This window comes from Exophiala spinifera (assembly GCF_000836115.1).
Source record: "Exophiala spinifera strain CBS 89968 unplaced genomic scaffold supercont1.7, whole genome shotgun sequence".
NCBI classification, from domain to species: Eukaryota; Fungi; Ascomycota; class Eurotiomycetes; order Chaetothyriales; family Herpotrichiellaceae; genus Exophiala; species Exophiala spinifera.
The window spans coordinates 1,730,297-1,740,807 of record NW_015622519.1 but is presented as its reverse complement, the minus strand read 5'-3'; the positions used below and the strand labels follow the sequence as shown (position 1 = coordinate 1,740,807).

The window sequence follows — 10,511 nt, the reverse complement described above, 5'->3', positions numbered from 1 at the left end:
AGCCAGTGAATCCGAGAAGGGGCACGAGGGTGTTGGGAACCGGTGAGTCGACGATTGGAAGAGACGAAACCGTTGCAAGGGGCCCTTGGTCTAGCCTTGCTGTCGACGGTGGTTTGCGCAGCCAATTGGTATCCGGGAAACGTGTGGATCGCAGGGGGCCGGCGCTTAATCGCAACTTCAATCTTTCCACTCCGAGGCATTCCTCTTTGTTTCTTCGAAAGTCTGTTACCGAGAATCACACCCTCAGCACTTCTGCAGGTTGCATTATTACTTCAGGATTACATCGATCATGCAGTCTTCTGCCTTGGAACGGAAGTACCTTTCCTACCCCGGAGCTGCAGTCGCGACGTGTGGTTGGTTCACGAGCAAGAGACCGGCTGCAAGCATAAGCGAGTAATTCGGGACCCACGCGAGATGCGTGTTAAAGGTTTGAGGGGGGTTTTGGCTCTCTCCCAACACTGCGCAACAAGCTCACCATGCAAAAGCGCCTGATGGCTCGGTTGCGCGCAGAATCATCCCTCCTGCAATGGTGATGTGGGTGTCAACAGGGAACACGGAAACGGACATTGACACGGTTCATTTCCAGCGTAGTACTGGGCCTACATCTTGTTTGGCGTGTGACCACTTGCTTTTCATGGCCTCCTAGCTAATGCCAGGTTTACCTTCCGGAGTACTGATGAAGCAACACCAAGCTCAAGATTCTAAATATTGCACGTGTCTAACCAGTCGTGGACTCGGTGGCAGTTAGTCCTGGGGGCTTGTTTCTCCCTGCAACTCGTGCTGCCGACCAAGCCAGGAGAACCCGAGCAGGAAGAAGGACATCGTTTGGCTCTTGTCGAGCACAGGAGTCTATTTCGCCGTATGGAGCAGGTCATAGCGAATGTGAAATCAAGTTCTTAACCTCGTTGGAACTCTACCAGTCCAACATGGCTAGTACTGCAGACGGATACATGATGACCAGATGATGCAGCAGTCAGCTCGACTGGACACAACCCTTCTCGGTGTCTAATAACGGTTGGACTGGGTGTTCGACGGGCCCTTCTGTCTGGAAAGCCGGTAGCTTGACAAGCAATGTTATTCGGAGTCAAAGTATCGAGTAGCAAGCAAGTTTTGGGATGGAGCAGGGCCGCTCAACGGCCGACTTCTCTTGCCAAAGGTAAGACGCTGCCGCCAGACAGAAGTCCGCATAGATGCTACACTCTGCACTTTTTCGTGTATAATGCCACGTGCCTTTCCTCGTACAATTTTCTAGTTCCTAGAGGGAGGGGTTGATCGTTTGCAGACGGAAGCGTGATGTCCGGACGACCCAGGTGAAGCTGCCATGCGGCAGGGCCTTCTGGAGCGGTCTCCGACTGAGTTCCCATCTCACTCGCGCGAGAGCAGACATTTGCGTGCGACGAGGTAGATGTCCGCCATATATTGGGGTATAACACTGCAAATGAACCCACAAGCAACTACGAGTCGTCGTGTCCTGCCCGGCTTCATCCCTGCAATCTCAGCCTGGTCCAATCCACCAATGAAATGCGTCCCTGCCCGGCCTTGGCATTTGGTTGCGCTTTTTCGGTTCGGGACCATCTTCAACTTTCTTCGGGGTCGGTCGACAAGCTACAGAACGACGCTGGCACTCTGTAACGACACTCACCTCTTCCTTCATCCAAGCGGACGACCTGGCCGGCAGCTGGACTACTGTGCAGCACCAAAGCCTCCTCAGGTACCACCGCCAGTTGGCCACTTGATACACCCCGAAAGTTTTCCCTACCCGAGTGAACGAACCCGCGTTCGAGCAGCTTTCTCGGTCTCGACAATCTAGATCATCGCGCTCTCTGTCCCTCTCTACATTTCCTGTGCCGAACGTATCCCCAATCATCTGAAAATCATCGAATCCACGGCCACAACTTCTATTTTTCTTCACTCGTCCTGGTCCGTCGGGGCCACACACACTCCTTAAACCACAAAATGTCTCTCGTCCACCTCGCCAACACGTGCTCACATCTCCAAAATGCGTCTCGCGCCCGCCTCGGCCTGACGTCGATCCCGGACACGAAATTCCACCTGGGCCTCATGCTCGCCCTCCAGAACAGCGGCTTCATCTCGACCGTGGTCCGCGGCGGGCCCGAACCGCCTCCGCCGCACAAACTCCTCTCACACCCGAGCTCCTCGGACCCGAACCACCCCGTCGAGCCCGTGACGCGACACAACATCTCGAGCCGCAGGTTGTGGCTGGGCCTGAAGTACTGGGAGAGCGCGCCGGTGTTGTCCAAGATGAGCCTCGTCAGCAAGCCGACGCGGCGGATATGGATGGACGTCTCTGGGCTGCAGAAGATCGTCCTCGGCAAGACCAGTGGCTACGTCAAGGGCCTGACGAGGACGGGAGAGTGCATGTACGTCAGCACGGATCGGGGAATCATGGAGGCCAGAGAATGTGTCGAAAGGAAATTGGGAGGAATGTTGATTTGTAGAGTGCGATGAAGTTGTGAAAGAAGAAAACAACTGAAAAGCCGTGAGTGGGTGGGAGAATGGATACAGCGTCTTGGGATTGGCGGTTGCGGTGTTGGGTGCGTTCTTGTGCTCTTACTCGACATCGATCTATGACTCCCTATGACATTGAGATGTTTTGCTGGGGACCGATGGTGAGAGAGCAACAAACAACCCCTGAATGGCCATGGTCTTGAGGGACGTCGTGGTTTTCCTCGGAGGCCATCACCGGCCAGTCAAAACTTTCGACAAGGGCGGTTTATCTGAACGAATGGACTTCGACATCACATCGCAATCACAACCCCTACAACCCGTTACGCTCGTAGCCGGGTCTCGGAGAAAGAAGTTCTTGACTGTACGAAAAGCTTACCTTGGGAGTTCTCCAGCGCCTGGACGAGAAATGGCTACTCAGTCCAAGAGGAGGAAGGGCAGGAGAAACATGGGACGAGAGAGAACAAAGAGGAAGGGAGGAGAATCCGACTCAAGGAAACAGGACTCCCTCAGGGACAATTCACACTTGCTCTATCGCCAGCACCATCAATCACCATTACCATCGCCACTCCTCGACTGTTTTTTTTTCCCTCTTGGAAAAGAGCCCTAAGAAAGGCTATTGACCATTGACTAATGCACGCGGTCGAAGGGTACTGGATCTCATCCACGTCTTTCTCAGTCTCAAGTCTCGGTCTCGGTCCCGATCTCAGTTTCAATCACCGTCCCGTCTCTATCCCCATGTCCACGTGTAGATTCAGGTTGAAGTTGTAGGTGTAGGTGTAGGTATCGGATGTGAGTGTACATGTACATGTATAATATATAACTGATTCATCGTACCAAAGGTTTGGCACAGGTACACCTAAACACCTAGGTCACCAACTTTCAACGCTTGTAATATACCTGTAGGTATATTCACAACTCGTCGTTTGACACGTACTTAAGTTAGTCCCCTCCCCCTCCTACCTACCCTCCCGGTCCTACTATTTGAAACTCTCGGTTTTACCCGCGTATCGAGCACAGCGAGCAACCCGACCCCCCCGTCGCCGCCTCGTGCCAGTAAAGTCCATTGTCGGTTTGACAAACTTGCAAGGTCCGTGGGGGAATGAACATACTCAGTACCACCGCTTGGCCAGTGGGTACCGAGAAATATCTCAACACCTCGAGACTTCGAGGTACGATGAAACCCGAGACCGATCAACCAAACCGAGCGAGTTACTTTCTCTGTCGTTCCAAAAGTATCTAGTATCCAACCGCCCCCCGCCTCCCTTTCTCTCTGTTCCTTTTAATACAACGAGATAAAAGAATGAGGCAAGGATCGGTAACGGCGGTACCACCCACCGCCCAGCAGAGCCACCAAAACAAGAAAGAACATCACAACCCAACGTGCACATAGGTCTTCTGCTCTGCTGATTCCTCCTCCAACCCCCATTTTCTTTATGCAATGTCTGCCTGTCCTTCATCTTCGATGTCAAGGGAGAAAGAAAAAAAATTACATTGATCCTACAATAACTTCTGTGGAGCATCTGCAAAGTCAGGCTCAGAGCTGGTCAACAAGTCCTCCCTGCACGAAACTATTCGGCTTGTTCTTCAGAATCAGTCTCGTAGTCGAATTCCGCGGGACAAGGGGCTTCTTCGGTTCCTTCCTCGTCCTCGTCGATTGCAGTCAGTACACCAGCTGCCGCGGCCGCACCGGACCCGGTTATTTGTCGCGCAGGTGTTTCGGGTATAGGCTGAGTGGCAGTACCAGTTCCGGCACCGGTAGCACCTCCAGTTGTCCTACCCGCCGCGGGAGCCGTAGGAGGTTCGACCTTACTGACGAGGAGAGGAATAGTCTCACGCTCCTTCTCTGGCTCAGTGTCAAGAACAACCATCACACCTCCTGTGGCTTGCTTGACGGGCTGGTATCGTTGATCCGGGAATGTCAAGTACTTCACTTGAGCCGGAAGCACTCTCGACATGTTGGGGATGTCATAGCCGACCTTTTCCTTCTCCGCCTTCTTCTTCACTTCAGTGGCTTCTCCTTCCTTCTTCTTGCCCTCGTCCTCCTTGGCTGCTGACTCATCTGTGTCCATTTTATCACCTTTGTCAACCTTTGGTGTCACTGGCGTTGCCGTGTCGACGTCCATGCTATCCCTTCTTTGCTGCTTTTCTTTCTTGGCAGCACGTCTCCGCGCTTGAGCAGTAGTACTCAGTACCGCAGTCTTGACCTTCTCTGGTGCTTCGTCTGCCTTTGTGACTTGTTCTGGAGGATAGTCGAAGAGACTGGGTCGAGTGTTGCAGTGAAATTTGAAGACTGGCGCCTCCAATTTCTGGTCAATAGCAATGACGGCAGTAGGTGTCAGCGACAATGACAGAAAGTGGGCAAGTGGGAACCAGTACCAGTACTGCGTAAAGACAACAGCACCGACAATTCCCAGCATGTTCAAGTTACCGGTCTGTGTTTGAAGGCTGATTGTGCAATTTCGGCCGCCAGCGTCAATGATACCCAAAGCCATTGCACATCCAAACTTGCACATGGCGTCTTCATGTCGATCGGAGATGATCTTGAGCATTTGCTTCCGAATCGAGACGACCTTCGAGTTCATGGCTTCATTCTGCTGCACCAAGACCATGGCAAGGGCGATCAGAGCCCCCTGCCGGACGAAATCGGTAGGGTCCTTCAGCATGGGCTCCAACAGATCAATAGCTTCGGCAAGGCCGGTGCCGGCGCAAGAAATACCCAGAGCCATTGCGGCTCCATACCGGACATGAGGATTGTAGGATTCTGCAAGAAGCTCCACCATTCTAGGCACACTGGTGTGCTTGCGGAAGAGGATGAAGCCCAAACTCAAGACTGCGATACGTCGAACATCGTCGCTGACGTCACTAACAGCGACGTGCAGCAATTTCCGAACAGCTTTATTGCTGCCAGTCCCGACGTAAGCCATAGCAATAGTCAAAATACCTCCATATCTCATGGTAGGGTCGGTATCGTTGAGTAAACCTTGAATGAGTTCATCGGCACCTTCCTGGCGACCGTACATGATCAATGCCATACCAACCGCAAGACCGCGAACAATCTTCTCGTGCTGGGTGTCGTGGGCGTGTTGAATCATGTCAGACAAGACTTTGGTGTTACCTGAGCCCAACATGACGAGACCCATAGCCAGACCGACGGCTTCGCCGTTGATGGCAGAATCGGCCCAGAGAACATTCCGGAGATCCTCGAAGACAGACTCGTCTCCGGATGCCATTCCAGCAACACCCAAGCCCAAAGCACCGCCATGCTGCACGACCTCCTCTGTGGCTTCCTTGAATTTTTCCCGGATGAAGTCGACAGCTTTGCCTTTGTGGTTGGCGCATAGCAATCCGTAAGCGTACAGAGAACCGCCCTGGCTGTAGGGAGAATCATGGGAACTAGTTACACCTCCAGCCTTTGGCAGGTAGGGACTCAGCAGTCGGTGGACCTGGTTGATATTCCCTTGGTGGATGACTCCAAAGACAGCCGTAGCAGTGAATTTGGACCAGTTGACCGCTTTACCCAGCCACTCCAGGTTCTGTCGGAAGAAGCTGTCGGTCGCTGTTTTGGCGTGCATGAAACCGGCACACAGAGTCACTGCCGAATGGTATATCGAGTACCGGGCCTCTAAACTATCTTTGACTTTGGAAAGTATAGAGTAATCGACACGGTTTGCTTTGTGGAGGAACTCAACGTTCAGGTGTATTGATGTAAGTCCGTCAAGAATGTCTCTAATTTTCTTGACTGCGTCTTGTTGTTCAGGAGTAATCGAAGGTTTGGAGGGTGCGGGTGCGCCTGCCGAGTCTTGCAATTCTTGCTGTAGCTGGTCTTCTGCCTTGTCTTCCACCATTTTGTCGGCACTTGATGGGTCTGAATCCGAAGCCTTGTCCTCTTTCGGGAGCATCTCTGCCAGCTCTTCTCGAACCTTTTGTAAAAACTCTTGCGTGCTGTTGTCGTACAAGTCAAAGGAAATCTGGTAAGCAACTGCTAATGAACGAGCATCTCCCTTGTTGACCAATTGCCGCAGGATATTGGAAGCCAGAGAGTGTTGATCGAGATAGACGACACACTTGGCAATAGCAAAGTAGTCTGGAGACGGGATGTCGTTGAGCAGTTCGAGGATCATCTTGAGTATTTCATTCCGCAGACCTCGCTCCTGCACAACGCTCATACAGATCTCGAGAACATAATCCATCAACTCTTGACCGGTTTTTGTAGCTTCTCCGTTCTCTTTGGTTTCATCCTCTGCAGCTCGTTGGATGACTCGCCGCAGGATGCCGAGGTTTCGTGCCTCCAGCGCAATGCCAACGACCTGGCGGTATCGCTTTTCCTGGAAACATTTCTCGAAGAGGGACTCAACGACACGGGTCAATGCCTTTTGAAGGCCACGTTGCTGAATGAGGGCTTCGGAAGAGTCATCGTGGAGGAGGTGAGCTCCGGCTTGCGTGGGATCGAAAGTCACCGTGTTCTGTCGGGAGAGCAGGGACTTGGACGGCAGGACGGACTGGGAGAAAGGGGTGACTGGAGATGTCAAGCTGGCGGACATGCTGGCGGCACCATCCCCTCCTTGACCGAAAGCATTGTCGAGTTGAGGTGGCGCTCCAGCAGTGGCGGCGGCGAGGGTCGGATCTCGGATGGCGGACAAGGTGATGAATGTGTCGACACATTTCGAAATGATTGTATCTTCATATTCGCCTGCCTTGTCTAGATTGAAGTACTTTCCCGCTCCCAAAGCAAAAGCCGTGCTCTCGTTATATTCTTGCAGGTGGTAGTACACTTTAGATGCAACGATAGCAGCGAGTTCTCGGTCTGGGAAGTCTTCGTCTTCGTAGAGAGCCTCACTAAAGAAGCAGTGTCAGAAAGTGATGACCGTAAAGCTTGCCCTCCGATACGTACATCGCACCAAGAGAATTTGCGATTTCCGTCCACAACAAATCAACCTGGCTATCCAGCTGCTTCAAAGCAAAGCTTTTGAGCTCCGGATCAGGTTCCGACAGGAAGCCGACCAGGCCGGCTGCCGATACTAAGCCTACCATAGTCGCTATATGCAGATCGGACAGGTAGAGGCGGAATCAATCTTGCTGGGGAGGGCTGTTGTTCACCTGTGCCCGTGTGCAGGGGTGAGAGGTGCGCAACGCAACGGAAATGGTGGATCGAGCACCTCGGTGGATAGGATGGACACAATTGAAAAAAGTCTAGTGTACAAAACAGAGTAGATATGAGAGGGAGAGACCGTCGATGGCGAAGGGCAGCAGCGGAGGATGAAATGAGGTGTTTCGCGCAGAAAGGTGCAATTGACGTGTCTGCGATGCGGCTCGGGATGCGTCAGTTTGCATGCATCACCACGGTGCAGCCTGCCTGCGGCTTTCTAGCCTTGCACGTGACACGAGGCCCTCAGCGTCCTCCTACAGTCCTACGGAACAGATATTCGTACCCATGTCCAGATCGGTCCACTACCAGTACACCGTGTAAGTGTCATCAATCCTATTTGTATGTCCCGATACAACCGACTAGGCTTGAAATACACTTGCTAATAACCGAAATGTGAATAGTATTACAAGGGTATCCATATGATTAGAGCGAAGCTTCCGTCGTGGACCAGAACAATCATTGCGCTCCTACGACTCCGACCCAGTGTCCGTCCGCGTGGCATGTTTTCAACTAGCAACGCTCATCGTCTCACTGACCCTTGCCGACATAATATCCTCACGTTGTCAAGAAATCCCTTCACCATCTCTTCATATCTGCTAGGCCGACCCTCACGAGCGTTTGCCAGCTGAATTCGAATCTGCTCCGTGCTGATCTCGACTTCCAACTCATGCTCCTTTTCAACCCTGTTGGGGTAGCTGACCTGAGTTAGATCGATCTGGTATGCCATGTGTCTGTAGCTCATACGATCCTTCTGACGATCGCGACCGCTGTCCGCCATCTCCGTGAGCCAATTTGGATCCCCATCCCATGGAGATTCTATGGAAATCGAGACTCTATAGTCAAAGTCTGTGCGAGGGTTGTAGACATCCACATCCGCAATCCGCGACTTGATGATCTGTGCCTTGACCATTCCACTGTTCTCGTCAATGGTCCTTCTCACACGAGGCTTGTGGCGAGGATTGAGCCAGGTAACGATCCAGGGAGCAAGGTTCTTTCGTCCATCATCGGTCAGCTCGTAGAACTCGTCATATTCATGTGGGTGGCTGTATCCTATAACAGCCCGACCCGACGTCTGCGACTCGCGCACAGATTCCTCAACGAGGTTATTGAGGAACTTGTTCAAGAGCTCATGCTGAATCTGTGGCCGAGGTTAGTTCACAACATGAATCATCAAAGAAGCAAACCGTACCATATTCATAGAACTCATAAAACTGGTCTTGCCTCGATACCTCTCGCGGCTAAACCATGTCTCGGTATCGACAGGCAGACTCAGGCGATGGTTGGCGTGTTCATCATAGATGCATCCAATCTTTGCTTCAATCTCAAACACTGCACCACCCGGTGGCGGGGCAGCTTCTCCAATCACCGAATAGATCCAATCGCACATTCTACGCGTAAGATCCTCATATGGGGTGAGGGTGGTGATTGAGGGTTCCCAAACACTTTCGACCGGTGGAGTTGTCTGGGCGGGAGGTGCGCTTTGGAGCCGGGCTTGTCCGTTGGAAACATGCGGCTCTGTCTTGATGACAGGATCGTCTCTTCGCGGCACGACCACCGGTGGTGCTTTGATGAATTTTGGGGGCCTATGTCTTGCGCTTTGAGCGTGCAATGGAATGAAATCCCGTCGCGGTCGCTTTCGGGGCGGCTGTGGTGTCGAAGCCAAACTCGATATGTGACTCGCGCTTCGCTTCTTAAGCCCGGGCTGCCCAGCAACCATAGGGCTGGCCTGGGGAGGCAGAGAAGAGTGTGTCGATGGTGGAGTCGTATTCAGATTATTCATGGCTCCTGGATTTGAACCCGGGTACTGGGCTGCGATTCTGGAGTCAGCAGGCGTAGACACAGACTTTGGCGTGGTTTCATGATGTTGCACCTCGATGGACCTGTCAGGTGTGCCTCCAGACTGCGAATTGGTAGACATCGGGAACGTAGGCTGTGCACTCTGGGGGCCTTCTGAGAACAACTCTTGGTATCTCGTTCCACTGGACTCACGCCGTGGAGGTGGCTTTGGGATTGTTTTGGGGCTGACACTTTCAATGCTCCTTTCGCGTTCCCGCACGTCACCGGAGTACGTTCTTTGTACGCTTCCGCTTCTGGAATGGGACGCATGAGCGTAACCCCCTTGATTGTATTCTCTGCTGTGAGTTGAGCCAACTGAACTCACTGACAAACGTCTGTAATTGTCCTGGCCCTGAGAAATGGGACGGTTTGGGTGAGGAGATGGCCGAGTGTAAGAGGACGGCGGGCCGAGTGGTGTTACAGGGGGAGGATGAAATTGAGCTTGCGGTGACAGTGTCTGCGTATTCAGGCGCACATTGTCATTGGCAGGAGTGAATTCCTCTCGCGGTGAGGGATGGGTGAAAGCGGTGTGAGGGCCCGGGTTGAGTTGCGCAGTTGCAGAGGTCGGTGTTTGGTGGTGAACGGAGCCAGGCGTAGAAGGGTAGAGAGCAGAGGGAGACGGCGATGGCACAAACGCTGGCTGTTGATATGGCACAGGAGGCGCAACACCTTCACGGGGAGTGTGTATCTGTCCATGTGGCCCTGGACTCTGCGCATACATCGATTGACCTGTTACACTTGGGGTGAACGCCGGAGCAGAGTGCTGCTGGTGGGGGGACTGTATGGCGAAATAGGAGCCATTGGCGGATGACCTGTAGTCGGACGAGGGCAGAGGCTGTGGATGCGAGGATGTTCGTTCTAAAGGATCGTAGGCCGGAGTGTGGACGGCCACTGCTGCTTGATCGTAGGATGATTGAGGCGTGTGAAGTCGGGGCGGCTGTCGCTGCGACGAGGAGTCATTGAGCATCGATTTCAGATCCATTTCTGCCACAGTTGGACCAGAAACACCAGATGGCGTGTAGCTGTGTAACAGCACTTTGACCTTGCCATCAACGGGCTA

General features: G+C 52.9%; 3 protein-coding genes across 3 annotated transcripts; 1 reads left to right on the top strand and 2 right to left on the bottom strand.

Annotated features, from left to right (window-relative positions):
• Positions 1-1,956: 1,956 nt before the first annotated feature.
• PV08_09625 (uncharacterized protein) lies at positions 1,957-2,469 on the top strand (the record flags this gene model as incomplete). The annotated part of the gene is made up of 1 exon (XM_016383941.1): positions 1,957-2,469. The coding sequence occupies one exon, from the start codon at positions 1,957-1,959 to the stop codon at positions 2,467-2,469; it is 513 nt and encodes a 170-aa protein (XP_016232564.1).
• A 1,568-nt stretch (positions 2,470-4,037) lies between these two features.
• Positions 4,038-7,500, bottom strand: PV08_09624 (uncharacterized protein; the record flags this gene model as incomplete). The annotated part of the gene is made up of 2 exons (XM_016383940.1): positions 4,038-7,305; positions 7,361-7,500. The coding sequence occupies 2 exons, from the start codon at positions 7,498-7,500 to the stop codon at positions 4,038-4,040; spliced, it is 3,408 nt and encodes a 1,135-aa protein (XP_016232563.1).
• Positions 7,501-8,135: 635 nt separating this feature from the next.
• Positions 8,136-10,433, bottom strand: PV08_09623 (uncharacterized protein; the record flags this gene model as incomplete). The annotated part of the gene is made up of 2 exons (XM_016383939.1): positions 8,136-8,753; positions 8,805-10,433. The coding sequence occupies 2 exons, from the start codon at positions 10,431-10,433 to the stop codon at positions 8,136-8,138; spliced, it is 2,247 nt and encodes a 748-aa protein (XP_016232562.1).
• Positions 10,434-10,511: the final 78 nt, after the last annotated feature.